This window comes from Bos indicus, chromosome 22 (assembly GCF_029378745.1).
Source record: "Bos indicus isolate NIAB-ARS_2022 breed Sahiwal x Tharparkar chromosome 22, NIAB-ARS_B.indTharparkar_mat_pri_1.0, whole genome shotgun sequence".
Classification (NCBI taxonomy): domain Eukaryota; kingdom Metazoa; phylum Chordata; class Mammalia; order Artiodactyla; family Bovidae; genus Bos; species Bos indicus.
The window spans coordinates 45,401,661-45,420,257 of NC_091781.1; the positions used below are offsets into that span (position 1 = coordinate 45,401,661).

The 18,597-nt window shown below is 44.3% G+C and overlaps 1 protein-coding gene across 2 annotated transcripts in view; it reads left to right on the plus strand.

The window, feature by feature from the left end:
* The window catches only part of ERC2 (ELKS/RAB6-interacting/CAST family member 2), a 990,200-nt gene extending 972,461 nt beyond the window's left edge, over positions 1-17,739 (plus strand). Inside the window, exon 20 of one of the 2 annotated variants that reach the window (XM_070776467.1) lies at positions 14,732-14,819. Coding sequence is in view for 1 of the 2 variants with exons in the window: in XM_070776466.1 (XP_070632567.1) it covers positions 14,732-14,872 (141 nt within the window). In the remaining variant the exon portion in view is untranslated. Of the gene's footprint in view, positions 1-14,731 lie in introns of both variants that reach the window. The other variant, XM_070776466.1, reaches the window with a different exon arrangement.
* Positions 17,740-18,597: the final 858 nt, after the last annotated feature.

An 18,597-nucleotide genomic window follows, 5' to 3' on the forward strand; every position in this document is an offset into this window, starting at 1 on the left:
CCCTCCCAGACGGCTTTGGCAATGTCTAGAGACATTTTGGTTTTTTTTAAATGCTTATTTGTTTAGCTCTGCTGGGTCTTAGTTGCAGCATGCAGAATCTTTAATTGCCTGTGTGGATTTCGTAGTGTGGTATGTGAGATCTAGTTCCCTGACCAGGGATTGAACCCAGGCCCCCTGATTGGGGTGCATGGAGTCTTAGCCAGTGGACCACCAGGGAAGTCCCGGAGACGTTTTTGATTGTCATGACTTGGAAAGGGGAGGAATGCTATTGGCATTTAGTGTATACAGGACAGAGATGCTGCTAAACATTGTACAAACCCAGGTCGGCCCCTTGACAAAGAATTAGCCGATCCAAAATGTCAGTGCTGCCAAGTTGAAGATCTCTGCTATAAAGCATTTAGAACTCTTCCTGGCATATAGTAAGCATTCAATAAACATTTGTTATCATCAGTGGATTCACTTCTCCCTCTAATCCCCTGAAATATTTATTGGGGACCCACTCTGTGGTAGGTATATGTGAAATACTGCGATGAGAGAGGCATACACGGTCTGTCCTCCTAAAGGCAGCTGAGGCTACAGTCAGACATTAATCAAATACACAAACTCATGACTGCAAATTGTTGTGAAGCCGGAGAGTGTTGAGGGAGAAAAGAGAGGGCTGAGCAGGGAGATTTGACCAGGAACAAGGCAGTGAAGGCTGCCTGAAGATGTGACATTGAAGCTGACAGCTCAGGATAAGCAGAAGGCAACCAGGAAAAGGACGATGGGGAAAGAGCTTCCGGCAGAAGAAACTGCCCCGAAAAAGCCGTGACCAGGGACCCAGCTGTGTGCCTCTTTCTGTGTACAAGTCTGCATTCATAGATGGGCACTGCCAATCAGGAATTCCCCGTGCTCTTGCAGGGGGGTTGCAACATTGCACGTGTCTCCATCTAAAGGAAGTTCTCTGTAGCAAAGCCAAGGTCTCTGGTATACTGTCAGGTCCCCTGGGGACTGCTGGAGGACTTTGGAGTTCTGCCATACTGGGCTTTGGAAGTGACTCCCAGAGACCCAGAACCAATTGGTGTCATGCCTCAGGTATCCACTCTGTCCTGTCCCAGCTCCTTGATCTCTGGCTCACTTCTTCCCCAAGGCACTTCCTGGCCCTCCATCCTGCATGCCTGGTCTGTCTTGGAAGAGTTAAACCCAGCCCCTGCCTGCCAGGACCTTGGGATTTAATAGGAAAACTTCCAGTGAGTTCATGTGTTTTGAAAGTGCCTTTTCCCTTCTTTAATCTTCAAAGTGACCAGTGACAAAAGCAGCACAGAAATTCCCTCTCAGGGCACCTCTGCATCTAAGTTGGAAATATTTGTGATAGCCGGAAGCCTCGTAGCAGACGGGAGAATGGGTCCATTCTGAGGGGCCCGCTGTTAACCGTCTTTCAGTTACGCTGGGAGGCTACCCCCTGTCAGTCTCCGTGCTGACTGCAGAGTTCTCTTATGTTCCTGAGCAGGAGCTGGGGGTGCAGAGAGACCTGGACCTGCAGCCACTGGCCTATGCTCTGCACTGACCTCCAAGGGCTGGCTTGACTCTGACATGGAATTGAAATGCAAATTCAAACTAGAGAGCATGTCTGCTTTTTAGCACTAAACACTGGCCTTAGATTCCCTCCAGAATAACCTCTGCTTGTCTCACACTTTCCATCCTTTGGGGGGACGGAGGTGGGGTGGTTGGGCAGGGGTGGTCATTGTTTCTTTCTAAGATGGTCCACTGGGCAGTGAGTTTCCTGAGAAAACTACACACGTGTGTTTGCAGAGATGGATTGTGATTTTGGAGGCATCTTGTTCTCGGAGAATGTCTTAAAGCCTACACTGTGTAAAGCACATAGTAGGTATTCCATTTGGATCCATCATTATAGAACATATGCTTGGACTTGAGGACTGTGTTTTTGTTGTGTTAGTTCTAGACACTCCAAAATCTTATTCTCTAGCATTCTGACCAGTTCTCCTGCTGACCAAGCAATAATGCCAGCATGAAGAGGTTATAATGATGTCTTGCATAAAAACCAAAATGGCAGCTGTGAGGCCAGTGGCTTGGCCTCGTTGTCCTAAGAAGGTGCCATTTTGTTTATATTGCAGTAAACATTCCTTTTTGACGCAGCAGCGTTAGGTTAAATGGAAATCTCGTGGGTGAGAAGTCAAGCCCACCAATGTCAGTGGATTTCATGTCAAGGTCTCCCCAGGCCTCTTAAGGTTCCCTGTGAAAGGACAAGGGCAGAAAGGCAAGATCCCACGTGTGGGGACAGAGGAGTGGGAGTGACTCAACAGCAGACATCCTGGCTGTCACTGGGGGAGGGTCTAATTTGGAGCATGTCAAGCCTTGGAGTCATACTTTGCTGGTAAAGGCAGACCCTCCCTCAGTAATCTTTTTAGCATCCCACTTCTTCAAAGACACTTGGACCCCAAAGCCCTCATGCAGCCAGAAGACATGTGAATATCCCATCAGTTGCATAGAGGCAATAGATTGGAATCCTCCAGATAGTTCACTCAATCTCAGAATGATAAATGATCAATCATTGCATTCCTCCTAAATGAAATTAAGATGTTAAGATATATTGCTTGGGGCTTCTGCATGGGATTCCTACAGTTGAATTTCCAGCCGAAAATGTACTGCTGTGGAATTGCTGGGGAAGGGAGACATTTTGAATCTATGTTAAAGCAAAACATTTGACAGTGGAGAAGTCTGCTTCAGACATGTTAATTTTTTTCATATTTAAAAGTGATTAATCATCCCAAATACCATGAAGCTAGAAGGCCGTAATGCAAATCCTTAGAAAGGAAGGAAGATGCACGTGGCTTGATACTCCGAAGCTGAGGCTTTTGAAAGAGGCTGTAGGTGAGCTCATGTTGACAGACAAAAAGCACTGACTAAAAATTCATTTGAAAGGACAGAATCTGGGCAAAACCCTCGGAATACATAGAAATCCACAGATTTACTTTTCAACTAGCCCAGAGCAAAAGAAGGGGGAGGGGGAGGAGAAGTGGGGGAGTAGAAAAGAGGAAGAATAGGAAGAAGCTGTTGTCTTGGAAGAAGTCCTTCTCTTCTGATAGACGTATGTACAGCAACCTAGACCTTACTTTCTTGGAAAGTCTTTCCAACTCCCTTGGCAGATCAGGTCCAGGCTCTGATTTGTTCCTATAAATTGGGACTTGATGTCCTAGCGTGTGGATCCACCCACGGCCTCACCACCTGCTAGCTGTGTGACTTTAAGTGTGTGTCTGTACCTCTCGGTGCCTCTTTCTGAAGCAGGGTAATGAGTTAATCGTAGCAACTTCTTCAGGGTGTTAAGGACTGGACACCGTAAATCCAAAGTGCTGCCTCAGTGACTGTGGCTGGGCCATTCTTCCTCCTTGGTACTTACTACAATTTTAATTAATAATCACATGTTCAGTTTAATTATGTATTGAATGTCATGTTTGACAGGCTCACTCAATGTGCATTCCGTGAAGTCAGAGCTAGTGCATGTCTTGTTCAGTCCTATGTCCCAGGACTTTGCATGGTTCTTAGGAGATGCTTTCACAATTGTGAGGAAGAGAGGGAAAGAAGGAAGGAAGGATTCTCATGCTTTTCACAAACATGCTTAAAAACAATATAAAATCCAAACTGAATTTGCCTTTGTGTCTCACTTAACAATCCAGTTCACTATTGACTCTACTGACCAAAAATTTGGTACTTTTTTTTTTTTTTTAACCTATTCCTTGATTTGCAAGGAGTGTGGATCAGGGCTCACTGAGCTCAGAGATGCAGACTATCTCCAAAAGGCCCGACTGACTCCACTCAGCTGGTTGCTGGCTTGTGTTGACACGTTCCCCTCTCCACTAACCAAAGAGTCTGCCACTGCCCCAAGAAGGCCCGTTCCTTTTGTTGCCGGAAACTGCTTCGGTGTTGCTTAGAACGCACAAAAAAGTTTGAAGCACGTTGAAGTTAAAGTACAGTTAATCAAATGCAAACTCCACTCAGCCCCTATCTGCCAAAAAGAAACCATTTTTAAAATGACTTTCAGAATCCCTGACAGTGCTGACCGTGTTTATGGCAGTGGGGTTGCCGGTCTTCGGCGGCCACTGTGGGCAGCGTGTAAGCAGCATTCCAAAATTAAAATCACATTGAACTTGCCGCATTAGCCATTGCCACATTGGAACGCTGATGGGCTTAGTGACCATGACCAACCCGGGCCAGAGCCTGTCAACAGCCAAAGGATCAGCCTCTTCCGGATGTTTGTGCTTTGCCCAACTTGTTACAAGTTTAATTCTTTGCAGCTTGCTCTTCCTGCTGTTCTGGCCTCTCTCTCCTCTACCGTGTCTTAAAGAGCATAGCAGGCTGCACCGCCTCATCTAGCACGACCATGGGGGCCCTGGTAGAGGTCAGCAGACACAGGCACCCTACTCTCAGGTCTGATGACCCATCAGATTAGGACTCCAGAAGGTGTGCTTCAATGTCCTCCCCACTCTGCCTCTGCCAGAGGTCGCTGGTTACTTCCAAAATTGCATCTGGAAGTGGCCCAAGCTGCAGCAGATGCAAAGAACCACTGGATTCACCACTTCTCCGGACAAGTGGAGTCCCCCTGCCTCTCTTCGTATATGAAAGCTTGCTAAGTAGCGTTTGCACCACGACTGTGGTTACTTTGCAACACACCAAGGCCTTCAGCCCTTCCTGAAAAAAAAAAAAACGAGACCAATTGTCTCTGTCTCTGGGCAGCTGAATGGAGCCCTGGGTTGCAGAGCCTTGGCAGTGAAGAGGTTAAGTCGCTCAGCGGGTGGCAGGATCTGTGCTTTCCTGCCCGCACTTGCTCCTGGCCTCAGGCAGTGCCTGCTGTGTGGGGAGGGGGAGAGGGAGGTCTCGCCTGGACCCAGGTGGCCGGCAGGCCAACCATGTTATTAAGAAACAGGGATCACAAAACCTTGATCTTCAAAAGAGACCCCTAATTAGTCACCAGCCCCAAGAGTAAATGGCATTCCACCTCAGCCTGGCGATGCGGGAAGGGCGCCTTCCAATCCAGGGGACTAATTGCCATTATTGGCTCTGCGAAGATCCTGCTGTAAACACTTGTCATCCGAGCCACTTCTGGTCTGCAGACCTGAGATAGCAAACTGTTCTTGCGTGCCTCAGACTCCCTCAGATGCCCCTTCAGTTCCTTTCTCTAGGTGGGCCATCTCATTCCCAACCCCTCCCTCTTGCTCTGATGAGATTTTCCAAGATTTTCCTAAAGCTGAATCCTTGTCAAGAAGGGATTTGAAAACATGTTTTCCTTTATTCTCATCTGAATGTGAAAACATATTCTCAAAAATAAATTTTAATTGCAAGCCGAAGAGATTTATCATGAACTAACAGGGCATAAGCTTCTGGCCCCTCAAGTACGCAGATCTTTCCCCAGGTCCTGGGAGAGGCCGTAACAGTGTGTTCTTGTGACCACGTCGTTTTGTGAAGTTTGAACCAGTCAACTATCAGTCAATCTTTTTCTCAAAGAGAGCCCACCAAACGTTTAAAACCAAGGTGTGCTCTGCAATACTCAGCGCGTCTTTTATCTCATGCACTCTGGTTGCTCCAAGACATAAGTGTGTATTCTCTGTTCTGAGACTTTTTGCTTCTTGGTCCTGTTTGGCATCTGTGAGGGTGACTTCTTCAGGCCCCATGCAGGATGCCAGGTTTTGTCTTAGTTTACTCTTGAACTTGGGGACTGTTTCAAGACCCTGGATCCATCCCCTTCAGGGGCAGCTCAGCTAACACCAAACTCAGAGGGTAAAAGAGGCCAACCTAGAGAGAGGTTTGGGGGCCACAGGAATTTGGGGCTGTGGTTCCCATATGTCAGAGAGAGAGAGAGACGGAGGAGGATGGCAGTGAATACTTTCTGAATGTCCTTGTGAAACTTGAGTTTTCTGTTTTAAAGTTTATTTATTTGTTTGTTTGGCCACCTCCGGTCTTAGTTCTGGCCTGGGGCCTCAGTGGTTGTGGCATACGAGCTTAGTTTCTCCATGGCGTGGGAATCTTAGTTCCCAACCAGGTTCACACCTGTATCTCCTGCGTTGCAAAGCAGAGTCTTAACCACTCGGCCACCAGGGACGTCCCAGTATGTGAGTTTTCTATTCACCTTTAGGATTGGCTTTTATCAAGCGTCTTGGGGCCCTAAGATGACATGTGTCACACGGTCATAGCAAGCTATGTGGCAGGACCAAATGTCATGTAATGTCAGAGAGCCTGTTTCCTCAAAAGCTGAGCTTCAGAACTGTTTCATGAGAGAGGTAAGGACTCACCCTTACTCAGCAATATCTCCTTTGTGTGAACAGTGCAGGGTGTGACAGGAAGGTGCAAGTTCTATACACAAGGCTTAGGATATTTGCTCATAGGATTCCATTGTCTCCATGATGGAGCTGATGGTTTTCCTTCTGCAGGTAACCCACTAACCTCAGACAACCGTGAGGACACAGAGGTGCTGTGTTCCCAAGATGTGGGGTTCCCAAGATGACAGGGCCATTTTCCTCCCTCTCCAGGGCCGGGGAGGGTGGGAATTGTATTTGTCAAATCATCTCCAAAAAGATTCCCAAAGCATGATTTGAACCTATACATTTCACTGATTTGAAATGTTAGAAATTGTATGCCAAACTTTTGGTTATTTTAACTAGTTCAGAGAAGAAAGACTAACATGGGTTTTGACAACAAACAAAACCAGTTTTTGTTCTATCAGTAATGTTTAAAAGATTCCAATTTCAAACTAAACACAATGTGTGGTTATTCTGTCAGCGATTTATACAGCCACCAGGGCGCCACAGCTACACACTGCATACATCATTGTATTTTTAAAATGTACTTAATGAACTTTTTTTCTTTTCTAGTAACTACTTCATTGCCTTAAATGAATGCATTCCAATAGAATTTGTAACAAATGACCGCTTTGTGTTTGCATTAATGCCAAACACGTTTAACAAATTTTTAACAAGGAACCCTGGCAAAATGCCAAACTCCTAGAGGGACACTGAAGGAATGCTATAAATTTAAACTAGATTTTACCTTTTCACTTAGCTCAGCAAGTGTCTTAGGTGTCTTACTATCTCAGGATTGTGGCATTTCTATTTTATGTCAGATAAGTAGTACATTTTCATTACTTTTACGACTTAGCTTGTACCTATTTCCACAGGACTTTTAAATCTATGCAGCCGTATCTGAACTAATACGATGGCAGCTTTGAAATAGATCTTTACTTCTGCAAAATTTGTATCTTTTAAGGGTTGGTGGATGCATGTCTTTATATACATGTCTTACCAAAATATCTTATAGTGTGCAATTATCTTACAAATTTTACAATGTTTATCTTATACTGTCAAGCAATTAAATGTAAAAGCAATTGATTATACCTGTGGTTCTCAAGTGGGGTCATTTTGCCTACCCCCACCCCAGGGGAGTTTGGCAACATTTGGAGACATTTTTTGTTGTCAAGGTTGAGAGAAGGAGTGATGCTACTGGCTTCTAATGGGCAATGGCCCAGGATGCTGCTAATAAGCACCCCACAGTGCACCGGACAGTCGTCACAGCAAGTACCCAGCCCGCAGGAAATGTCCTCTAGTAAGTGCCCACAGTGCCAAGACTGAGAAGTTGTGGAGTAGAATGACAAAGGCATTTGGCTGGAAGGCAGTCTCTCGAGTTCAGGAAGGTATTATTTTAAGAAAAAAAAAATTACAATTAAAGCAAACTCAACCAATTTTTTTTTTTTAATTACGTAGAGTAACTAACACTGATGTGGCAGATTTCTGACTTGTGCTTCTGTTGCCATCTGATCATTGAGAAGCAAAGCAGGCCCATGGTAGCTGGGCTAAAGTGTCAGTGCTGGGGGTGCTGGTGGCCCGAATGCGGCACCTGCTCAAGCTGGCCAACGCAGGCTGGGTGCTGCTGTGCCGAAGCCACCCAGGGCAGTGGGAATGGTCTCCAGGACACACCTGGGGGCAGACAGGGGGCTCTGTACCCACGAGAAGATAGTTTTAGATGTTTCATGGGCAAGCAGTTTCATTTTCATAGCTATGAAATTATTATAAGATATATTAGACAAATCGTGACTCCACTGGGATATTACAGCAAATCTTTCCTTAGAAGGAAATTTGTTTTTAGAAAAGGCTTTTGAAGAAAAATATTAGTTTACGATGGCAGGCATTATAGAAAGGTCACAAAAACCGGGACAGTAGAGCATAAAAGACGGAGCTTGGGGAAGTCCTGGCCTTAGGGTGAAGAGACTGTGCTCTGGAGTCAAGATGATGTGATTTCAAATCAAGCCCCAGGAAGATGGGAATCTAACCAAAAGCATGTATTGCTTCTCTGGTAGCTCAGATGGTAAAAGAATCTGCCTGTAGTGTGGGAGATTCAGATTTGATCCCTGGGTCAAGAATATCCCCTGGAGAGGGGAATGGCTACCCATTCTAGTATTCTTGCCTGAAGAATTCCCTGGACAGAGGAGCCTGGTGGGTTACAATCCATGGGGTCACAAAGAGTCTGAAATGACTGAGCAACTAACACACACACACACACACACACACTCACACACACACACTCATTTCCCTTAAGCTTCTGTTTCCTCACTGCTAAGGGAGTGTCAACCAGGTCAATGTCATAGGTCTGTCCAGTTTGTTGGACATAGTGCTCTCAAAAGCACAGAGCACCCTTGCTGGTAGACAGTGTGCACACAATGTTAGCTATGAATAATTCTGACCACAATAATAACGGCAAAAATAAAATCTCAGGCACAGCAGTCTACGCTGCCATTTTGTCGTACACATCTGAATTCATCCAAATCCCTTCACGTAAAGCCTTGTGGATGAGTTGCACCCCACTGCACAGAAACGGAAGGAAAAGATGAAATCTGGGGACTTTCAGGGCCTGCATCCCACCCAGCAGGCTCTACCATCCCAACAGCAGGTATCAATTCTGAGCTAAGGTCTTGCTGGGCCCACCCCCAGCCCCAGCCCTTTGGGCTCTCAAGTGTTACATTTTATTGCCCTGTGGAGCCTTAGGAGGCCACTCACAAGGTTACATGTTACTCTCCACTCATATTTTTGAATTATGGCTTCAAGGTGGTTGCTCCTATCAAGAAAAGTAAATGATTTAACATAATTTGTTGCCACTTTGATCACAACAATAATAAATAAATCTTCATGAGGAAAAGGAGAAACCCATTCCACTCCTGTTTTAAAAGATGTTAAGTAATAACACAGATGTAGTTATAGATTTTTATCTTTTTTTTTTCTGAGCAGAAACAACTCTATTGGGTTTTCCTGGGAACAGAGTTGCTGGGTGGAGTTGTCCTTCGGGATGCCCACTACCCCAAGAATGAACAGTTCTTCTCTTCAGACTGTTGTTCGTTAGCCTATCAGGCACTGGCTTTTATGTGGGCACCCTGTGCAATGTCGGGGGCATCGAAAGCCGCTGTGAATGGGTGTCTGTTTTTGTACCTGGGGGCACTCTGCACACATTTGGAAAGCACATGGAGCGTAATGGACATTAACCCAGATGTCAAAAATAGCCTGCGTTTTACTACTGTTATTAAACAGTTTCCCCTTTAACCCCTCCATGTTTACCAAAGACCCCTTTTCTCCCAGCCTGTTTCTGCAAATCACTGCTGAAAGGGCAGGAGAAGAAAGCCATAATCCGGCAGGTGTCTTTATTCCAAAGAAAAACAGTCTGAAGGAATATTTGTGAGACACCACACGTTTATAGCCTGCTCTCCTGGGGGCGCTTGTCCTGGGGCGAAATCGACTGCTGCACTCCGCTCACCGGCATCCTCCCCCACAACCCCCGCCCTGACACCCCACCCCTGCACACCAACTGCAGGATTCCCTCAGAAAAAACCAAGTCAAGAGCATTGATCCCATTCAGTACTGATTTTTTCACAACAGAAATAGCTTTCTTTTCTGCTCTGATACTCATTACACATTCTCTGGTTTAAAAAATCCAAAAAGTGTAACCCCCCCCAAAAAAAAAATCAAAAGGAGAAAATTTTAAAGCACCACCCAGAAAAGATAATTATTAACAATATTCTGGCATATGCATTTGTGAGTATGGGTATGGTGATGCAAAAGTGAGATTGAACTATATATATGGAATTTTTTTTTAAATTTATTTTGGGTTCGTTGGGTCTTTGTTACAGCACGTGAACTTCTCTAGTTGTGGCGCATGGGCTCAGTAGTTGGGGTGCATGGACTTGGTTGCCTCGTGGCATGTGGGATCTTAGTTCCCCCAACAGGGATTGAATGCTTGTCCCTTGCACTGGAAGGCAGATTCTTAATCACTGGGCCACCAGGGATGTTCTCTGTAGTCTGCTTTTTTCATTGAAAAAATATGGACATCTTCCATATTAAAAAAATTAGAATAAAATTGTCATGTAGTCAATAAATCTTAAGCATGACTGTCACAGCTCCCTGTTAAATTCCTTTCAAGCACAAAATTTTCTTATTTATTTATAATAAATAAGAAATGGATAATTTCTACTTTATTATTTGATCATTCTCTTATTTATATATCTATTTCTTTTTTCTCTTACTCTTGAAAATACTGGCTCTGTGAGGGCACAGATGTTGTCTGTTATTTTTACTATTGTATCCTTGGCAGCAAGCACACCGTCTGGCACAGAAAGGAGGTATATTAGTTTTCTATGCTGCATAACAAATCACCACAAACTTAGTGGCTTAAAACAATACCCATTTATTATCTCAAAGTTCTATAAGGCAGACAGCCATTCATGCTCCACTGAATTCTATTCTTAGACTTATAAGGCCAAAGTCAAGACTTTGGCTAGATTTAACCTGGAGGGTCTGGGGAAGAACCCACATCTGAGCTCATTTAGGTTGTGGCAGAAATTAGTTCCTTGTGGTTGTAGGACTGAGGTTCCTATTTCCTTGTTTGCTGTTAGCTGCTGGCTTCTCTTGGATCTAGCAGGACACTACCAGGTCCTGGCCCTGTGGCCCCCTCCATCTCAGCACAGCAGTTCCCTTTTATGTTCCAAATTTCCCTGAGTGTCTTCTACCAGCAAGAGGAAAGTCTCTGCTATTAAAGGGCTCCCACAATTAAATTAGGCCCACTCATTTTCTCAAGTCAAGTGATTAGTAACCTTAATTATATCTATAAAGTTGTAATCATGGTGTGAGATATTCATAGTCCCAGTGCCAGGGATTGCAGCAGGAAATCTTTGGGGTTTGGGGGAACTTTAGGATTCTACCTGTTCCAGGTGCCCTCTAATGCCTATGGGAAGAGTGAGTGAATCAACTTGTTCATTGAATGCACATGGCACAGAGGATGCTACGTGAACAAGACTGGCCTGACCCTGCTCTCATAGAGCTTGCAGCCTCGACCAGTGTTGTTCAGTAGAAATACATCGCAAGCCATATCTGTAGTTTTGAGTTTTCTAGTAGCCACATTGAAAAGAGTAATAAGATACAGATGAAATTAACTCTAAAAATATATTTAATTTTATCCAATATATCCAAAGTATCACCGGAGCACACTTTACACTTACGGTACATCTCAAGTTGGCCTAGCCCCGCTTCAAGTGCTGAGTAGACACATGTGTTCAGTGGCTGCCATATTGGACAGTGAAAGTCTAGGGACGTCACAGAAGAGGGGCAGTGAGGTGTGTGTGAGGCTTACTGTGCACCATCCCACCCTCAGGAGGGTCAGGGAAGATCTCCAGGGAAGAAGTGAAATCTAAACTGAGACTGAAGAATAAGTAGGAATCAGTCAGGTCAAGGGTTCATGTGAATGCATGTCAGAAAGACAAGTCTGTGCAATGAGGAGGAAAGAAAGCTTTAGGACTGCAGAAGCCAGTTCAGCTTAGGGGGAGCTTGAAGTGTGGAGCTGGAGAGAGAGGCCAGCAAGCCAGGAGTCCATCCTCCACCCTGACAGCAATGGGGTTGTAAATGAAGGCTGTAACTGGGAGTGCAAGATGGAGCAGATGTTGTTGAAATAGCACTGTTGCCTGTGCTGGTGAGAATGCAGAGTGGGTGCTGAAGGACCCTGGGTGTGTGCGGGAGGGGAGGGGGTGGCGGTTGGGGCCGCTGCGACTCTCCAGGCAGGGAGGTCAGGCCAGAGATGATCTCACTGTGGGTGGCTGCCCACATTGCCTCCTTGGTAGAAGCCAGGATTCCTTTTTAAAAAATTTTAAAAAGTATATGCTTCTTTGCTCCTCAGTGAAGGTTCATTTGCCTTTGCAACTCCTGGCAGTGCCATCTGAGATTTCTTTTTTCCCTCAAATCCATTTAGGCCTACTGGCAAATGGATTGTCTGATGGAAGGAGCAGCAACACTTTGAGAGTTCCCTTTCCCGCAGCATAAACCTTACCCTGAAGCAGTGTGTTGGAGTCGCGAGGCACTGTATTGTGCCTTGTGACCTGTTACCCAGCTGGAAATCTTTGTCTCGACTGAATAAATGACTGTTCTTTGCTACTTTATCTTGGAAAAACATCAAGGACATGGGACATTCGCCATAATTGTTTTTCACTCATTTCCCCGATCTGTAAAATATGACTGGTGCATTTTAGTACTACTTTGGGTTTCTCTTTACCTTTTAATCATGTGGCCTTTTAATATATTGGTCAGCCTCTTAAAAGGACGATTAAGAAATGCTTAATGCACAAAAGAATTAGAGCTATGCACAGCTCATGAAGCAGAAAGCGTGCTCTGACTTAGAATTTTCATACGAAGTTCGCTGAGATTTTATGTGCCAGAATGAGTAATATGATCTGCTCTAGGAACTCCCTAGCTCTCTGGCTCTGCAAAAGTCATTTTTTGCCCCAATTCAAGTTTCTTAACCAGAAGGGTTACACCAAACTCCTCAGAGTATGAATTAGCCGAGTTCATCCAAGCCACATATTTCATTTGCACTGCTTAACGAGGGTTCAAAATAACTGCCTACCTGTGCAGACGCTGGGATCTTTGGTTGGCTCATTAGTCAGTGTGACTTGAGAAATGCTGTGTATCAGCCACCAAATCAGACAGCTCAGTCTGTATATACAAACTGGCTCACACGTGTGCGAGTCGGGTGTGTGTGTCTGTGTCTGTGTTTGATCTTTCCCCTCCCCGTCTTATTCCCCAGATAGCTGCACTATTGCCACGTGCCCGGAAACTCCCAGAGTATTCCAAGGCAATATGTGAATGATAACCATGCAGGCGCGCAACATCCAGCATCAGTAGGGAAGAGAGTCATCATCCGAGGGTTCGATGTGGGATGGTCCTCTCTTCTTACCCGTTCTACTGTTTCTTCACAGGCAACAGTTGTATGCCACACCCCTTAATGGGGACTGTGAGAAAATTGGAGGTGCTTCCGGATACCTCTTCCCCAGGGCCTGAAATATGCACATGGCTGACTGTTGCACTTATGTTTAGAGCTAAACATATACACACAAGCCACAGGATGGTGGGGATGATAGCCAACTTCATTTCACTCTGCTCTGGTTAAGGAGATACCAATATTCTTTTTTAAGTTATGCTTTTATTGTGGTAAGATACATACTAAAAATTACCACTGTAACCAGTTTCAGTGTACAGTTCAGTGGCATTTAACACATCCATGGCATAATTCAACCAACACCACTCACTATCCATTTCCAGAATTTATTACCACAAACCAAAGTTCTGTGCCCATTCAAAGATAACTCTCCACTCCCCTCTCCCCTCAGCCCCTGTAATCTCTTATTTATTTTGTGCATCTTTGCATTTGTCTATTCTAGATGTTCCATGTGAGTGGAATCGTACAATATTTGTCCTTTAGTGACTGGTTTATTTCACTTATCATGATGTCTTCAGGGCCCATCCATGTGGTAGCATGAATCAGAACTTCATTTGTTTTGAGGGCTGAGTAACATTCTGTGGTGCATATATACTGCTGCTGCTGCTGCTAAGTCGCTTCAGTCGTGTCCGACTCTGTGCGACCCCATAGACGGCAGCCCACTAGGCTCCGCCGTCCCTGGGATTCTCCAGGCAAGAACACTGGAGTGAGTTGCCATTTCCTTCTCCAATGCATGAAAGTGAAAAGTGAAAGTGAAGTCGCTTGGTCGTGTCCAACTCTTCGTGACCCCATGGACTGTAGCCCACCAGGCTCCTCCGTCCATGGGAGTTTCCAGGCAAGAGTACTGGAGTGGGGTTGTCAGTAAGGCATCTATGAGCATTTGTGTGCAAGCAGTCTGTGTAAGTCCCTGTTTTTCATTCTTCCAGGTATATACCTTGGAATGAAATTTTCTTTGTTCTTTTAAATTGTTTCTCTTAGAAGGTCTGTAAGTGAATGCTGAGTTTTCTGGTGTCTCGGCCATCTTTAATTCTCTAACATCTAAAAAGTCAAGTTTAAAAATAATTTAAAAACCATATTCATGGTAGAAAACCATGGAGAGGAAAAAATGTTGACACACGAGCTGGTCACATAGAAATAATCTCTGTAACATTTGGGCTTATTTCTGTTCCCTTTCTTCTTGCTTATCAAGAGACATCTCTATCTCTAGGTGAACTATTTTTAAAAAGGCATCTTCTTCAGATGTGTTTGCAGGACATACTTTAACTTCCTATTCACCTCCTCACTCTGTTCTTCCTCTGCATCAGCACCCTCCCTGATCCCCATTAGCCCTGGTCAAAGAGAGGGGTGGTGGGTGGGCACAGGGTCGGGAGTGTTCCCCCGTGGTACCTCCAGTCTCCTGCCAGTTCCTCTCCCTGCTAACCTCTGTGCTTTCTTGTTGCAGCTATCAGAAGGGCTGACTAAAGGGCAAGCGCAGCTCTGCAGCAATATTCTGATAATCTATTGCAGTGCAGCTCACATCAGTGTTCACCACCACCGGGAACGCGCACGGAGACTGAAGAGGAGCTTTCACTTTCATTACTGAGCACGGTTCTGTTCGACTCAGTGTTTCCTTCATCATCTCATGTCCTTTCCCATGGATTCAGACATGCTGGAGAGGAGAACGTGGAGGAGGAGACAATGGCAGGTCCTCCATTTTTCGGTCGGGATTCGGGCATTTAAAATGTGTTCATCTCTTCTGAATGTCATTATTTGATAGCATTTTACTTCTGTTACTTAAACTTCACTGGATGAATCTGAACTCCATGGGATTGTAACTGTGGATTCAGCTTCTGTTGGACAACTAGCTTCATCTCCCGTCTCTCTGCTGGTTCAGTCTAAGTGGTCATCTCTAATGCATTAGATTATCAAAAAGTGTGAATTCTGTGAGTGAGTGAGTGGTGCTGGTAGTGTTTGTATACCGAGATGCATGGAGTGTTTGACAGAGAAACCAAAGCACCAAAACTGGTGAGCCTTTACCCTCCTCTATTTCTTTAATCTGCGGTTTGAAGAACCACATTTCGATGGTGGAACCAGTCGTTACCTCTGGGCCAGGTTGGAAATGAAATCAATTCTTTAAACCACTAATACTTGCCAAGAAATCGCCTTATGAGAACATGGTGTGTGTCTCTGACAATGCATGGCACATCTGAATCGATCATTCATAGTTCTCTTGACCCTGTGTTTGTGCTAGGGAGTGGCTGGAGCCTGAGGCACCTGCATATTTCTATCCCACGTGTGGCACACGTTCCCCACAGTGGGGCCACAGCCGAGCCTCAGAATCTCGCCATTCCCGTACATGCGGGTCTCCACGAAGAAGCTGGGACTCATTCATGCTCAAAATCCAAACGCTGTCCAAACAGCGAGTATACACTTAGATCTTCTGTAAATGAAAGGTCATTTCTCATTTTTCTTTTTGAAAAAAAGTTTCCAACATGGATTCCAAAACATTTTCAGCATCAAACATGAAAACATTGATGAATGAGGAATAATCACAAAAGCTGTGTATCTGTATATAGCTTTACACAACATGTTTGTGGTACAGAGTAATTATTTAAAGCACATGCCAGGGAGAGAGACCACATTTTCAGGTCTTTTACATACAGTGACATGGTCCTGAGGATAATTAAACTCCTCCTGCTTCCTCTGAGATTAAAAAAAAAGAAATAAAGTTGTTGTAACTTCATAAAACTTGTGACCAAGTCTGGAAAACATGTGCAACTCTTGTATTGATCCATTTCCTTGTCAATGAAAGAAACCCTTCCACGTGTATGCAAGTGGGGGATGAAAATCTGCATTTCTAAAGGACAAACAGTGAATTTAAGCATGAGTGGCCTTAATAAATATAGTCGTCTTTTTTTGCTGCTTTGGAAAGGATTCTAAGCAGATGTTCCTGAAGTCTTGCATTGAATTTAGTTGTTATTATTACTTCTTAGAATGTTGGTGCAATTAACTCTGGACCTCTCTCGTGAGCCATAGAGATATTTAAAAGTCAGACACCTTATTTATCTATCTGAGAAGACGAAACTGTGTCTGGGTTGCGCTGTTCATCTTTGGTGCATTAAGAGTAGTATATTCAAGCAGGTTTCTCGCTTCTGGCTTTGTTCTTGTCCTAAGTATTGCAAATTGTGTAAAGCTTTCATGTTGCACAAGCAATCCAAATACATTCATGTTTAGTAAGTTTGTCCTTTAACTATCAAGGCAATCTAGGTCTTGACTGGAGAAACGAGCAGAGTTCTTTGCAAGAGTTATTTTGCACATTTTGACAAAATGTCTCCCTGAAAACCCAGGGCTTCTCCAACTCGTGGCTGTGAACAGTTTGAGCATCCTTAAACAGGCGGCCTCACTGCCTCCTGCAGCCAGATCCTGATCTGAACTCTGCCACTGAATACTTGAAGTAGGAAAGCCACTAGGCAGTGAGTGTCCTAGAAGCAGAGAAAGCAGCCGACCATGAATAGTTAGCAATTTCCCAGTGTGTGCCAATTCTGTCCCAGCTGTTGTTTTGAGGGCTCATTTTTGCCCCACTTTTGTTTGCCTAAAGTATTACTGATGTTCCTTTTATGGGACAATTATCATTTAGTCCCTTAAAAATTAAATTATGTCTAATATAGCATCTTTCCATTATGTATCATGTAATATTCTCTGATGTTGAGGGACTACCAAAAAATTCCCTTTTCACATATTAAAAATCGTTTGTGTTTACAGCAAACAACTGTGCTGTTGGGAAGACACTTCCTTTGCACAGACTTTAGCAGGTTTCCCCCTTGATCATAATCAAGTTGAGAAAGTTGAGGCTGACATTTAGGAAAAGTTGGTCTTCTTGCTTTGTACAAAAGCAAGCTTATACTTCATACCCCTTTTGATTTCAATGTACAGTCTCGATTTTGTACTTAATGATTTTGGTGTATCCAGTATGCACGTTAACAGCGTGTCAACTTTCATTTAAAAGTGGGTTTCCATTTACTTTTTAAACAGTGTTCATGACGAGACCTCAAATGTGTTGACATAAGCTCTATCTGAGATGTTTTTGTGTTGAGTGGCGTTTGAATGCTGCCAGGGGTCAGTGTATTTAATTCCCAGAGACCCTCGTTTGATAGTGCTTCTTGTAATATTTCTCCAAGTGAGTGGCATGTGGGTTGTGATATTGACCATGTGATTATGGACTTCGATATGAAAAAAATAAATAAATAAAACTAAGGAACCCTCAGAAACTACCAGTGGGCATGTAGTAGCCAGTCATTGTAACCTCGTGTCTAGTAGAAGTACAACGTACAAGGTATGTACAGTTCATAAATTTGTTATCATGTGTATGAGAAGTACTTTGTGCTGATCGCCTTATTTATATTCATCAAATAAACTTTGTTTCTTTCTGAAGCGGGTTCATTCCATCTCGAATAAATGCTCCAACTGTGATGGTTTCTAGTCTTGTTTGGGTCATGGATCCCCACCTGAAGAATCTATGGCTGCGAAGACAAGAGAAAGAAAAAGGAAGGCTATGGACTCACTTTACCAGAAGAGCCAAGATGTAAATTTCCCTCTGTGTATAGCTGGAGCTCCGGGCTTATAGTGTGTTAAGAACTTAAAGTATTGGTGGCATCTCCCTTTCTCCTTCCCTTCCCTTTTGGTCTTTCTCTCTCAGTTCCTCCCTTTTCCTCCATCTTTTTATCCCTCCCTCTCTTCCTCCTTCCTACCTTTTCTTGCTTCCCTTTCTTCCCTCTTTCCTGCCTTGTTTCTTCCGCACTTTCCGTGAAGTTGACCTCAGTCCTGCCAGGTTCTCTCTACTTGGTGGTGAAGGTGATTCCGATAGCTTTGAGTGTTCTTGGGTTTTTGAGAAGAGACAGCCCTCTCTCCCAGCAGCCACATCAGGCCTCTAGAGGGACTCTTATTAGTCCTCTTGGGATCATACATCCAGCCTCACTGGATGTGGGAGATGTAGTTTTCAAAGGAAAAAAATAGAGCTCTAGTCTAGAAGAGAGACAAGAAAGCTGAGCAGGTGAAAACGGTAGCCCTGCCATCACTTGGGCACACAAACAGAATCATCCAGAAAAATAGAACTGTCCATACAAGGGCTCCACAGCCTTTGTAGCTCACCTGTGGATTGCAGTGGAGGACCAGCTCCTGGTTTCTTTTTAAATTTGAGTTCCAGGAAACAAATGATTGACTCTTGCCATTGTTGCAATTAAATGGTAATTGATTATCAGTGCTAGACAGTCTATGTCATGTGACCAAATACCTTCATTTTACAGATGGAGAAACTGAGGTCCAGTCAGA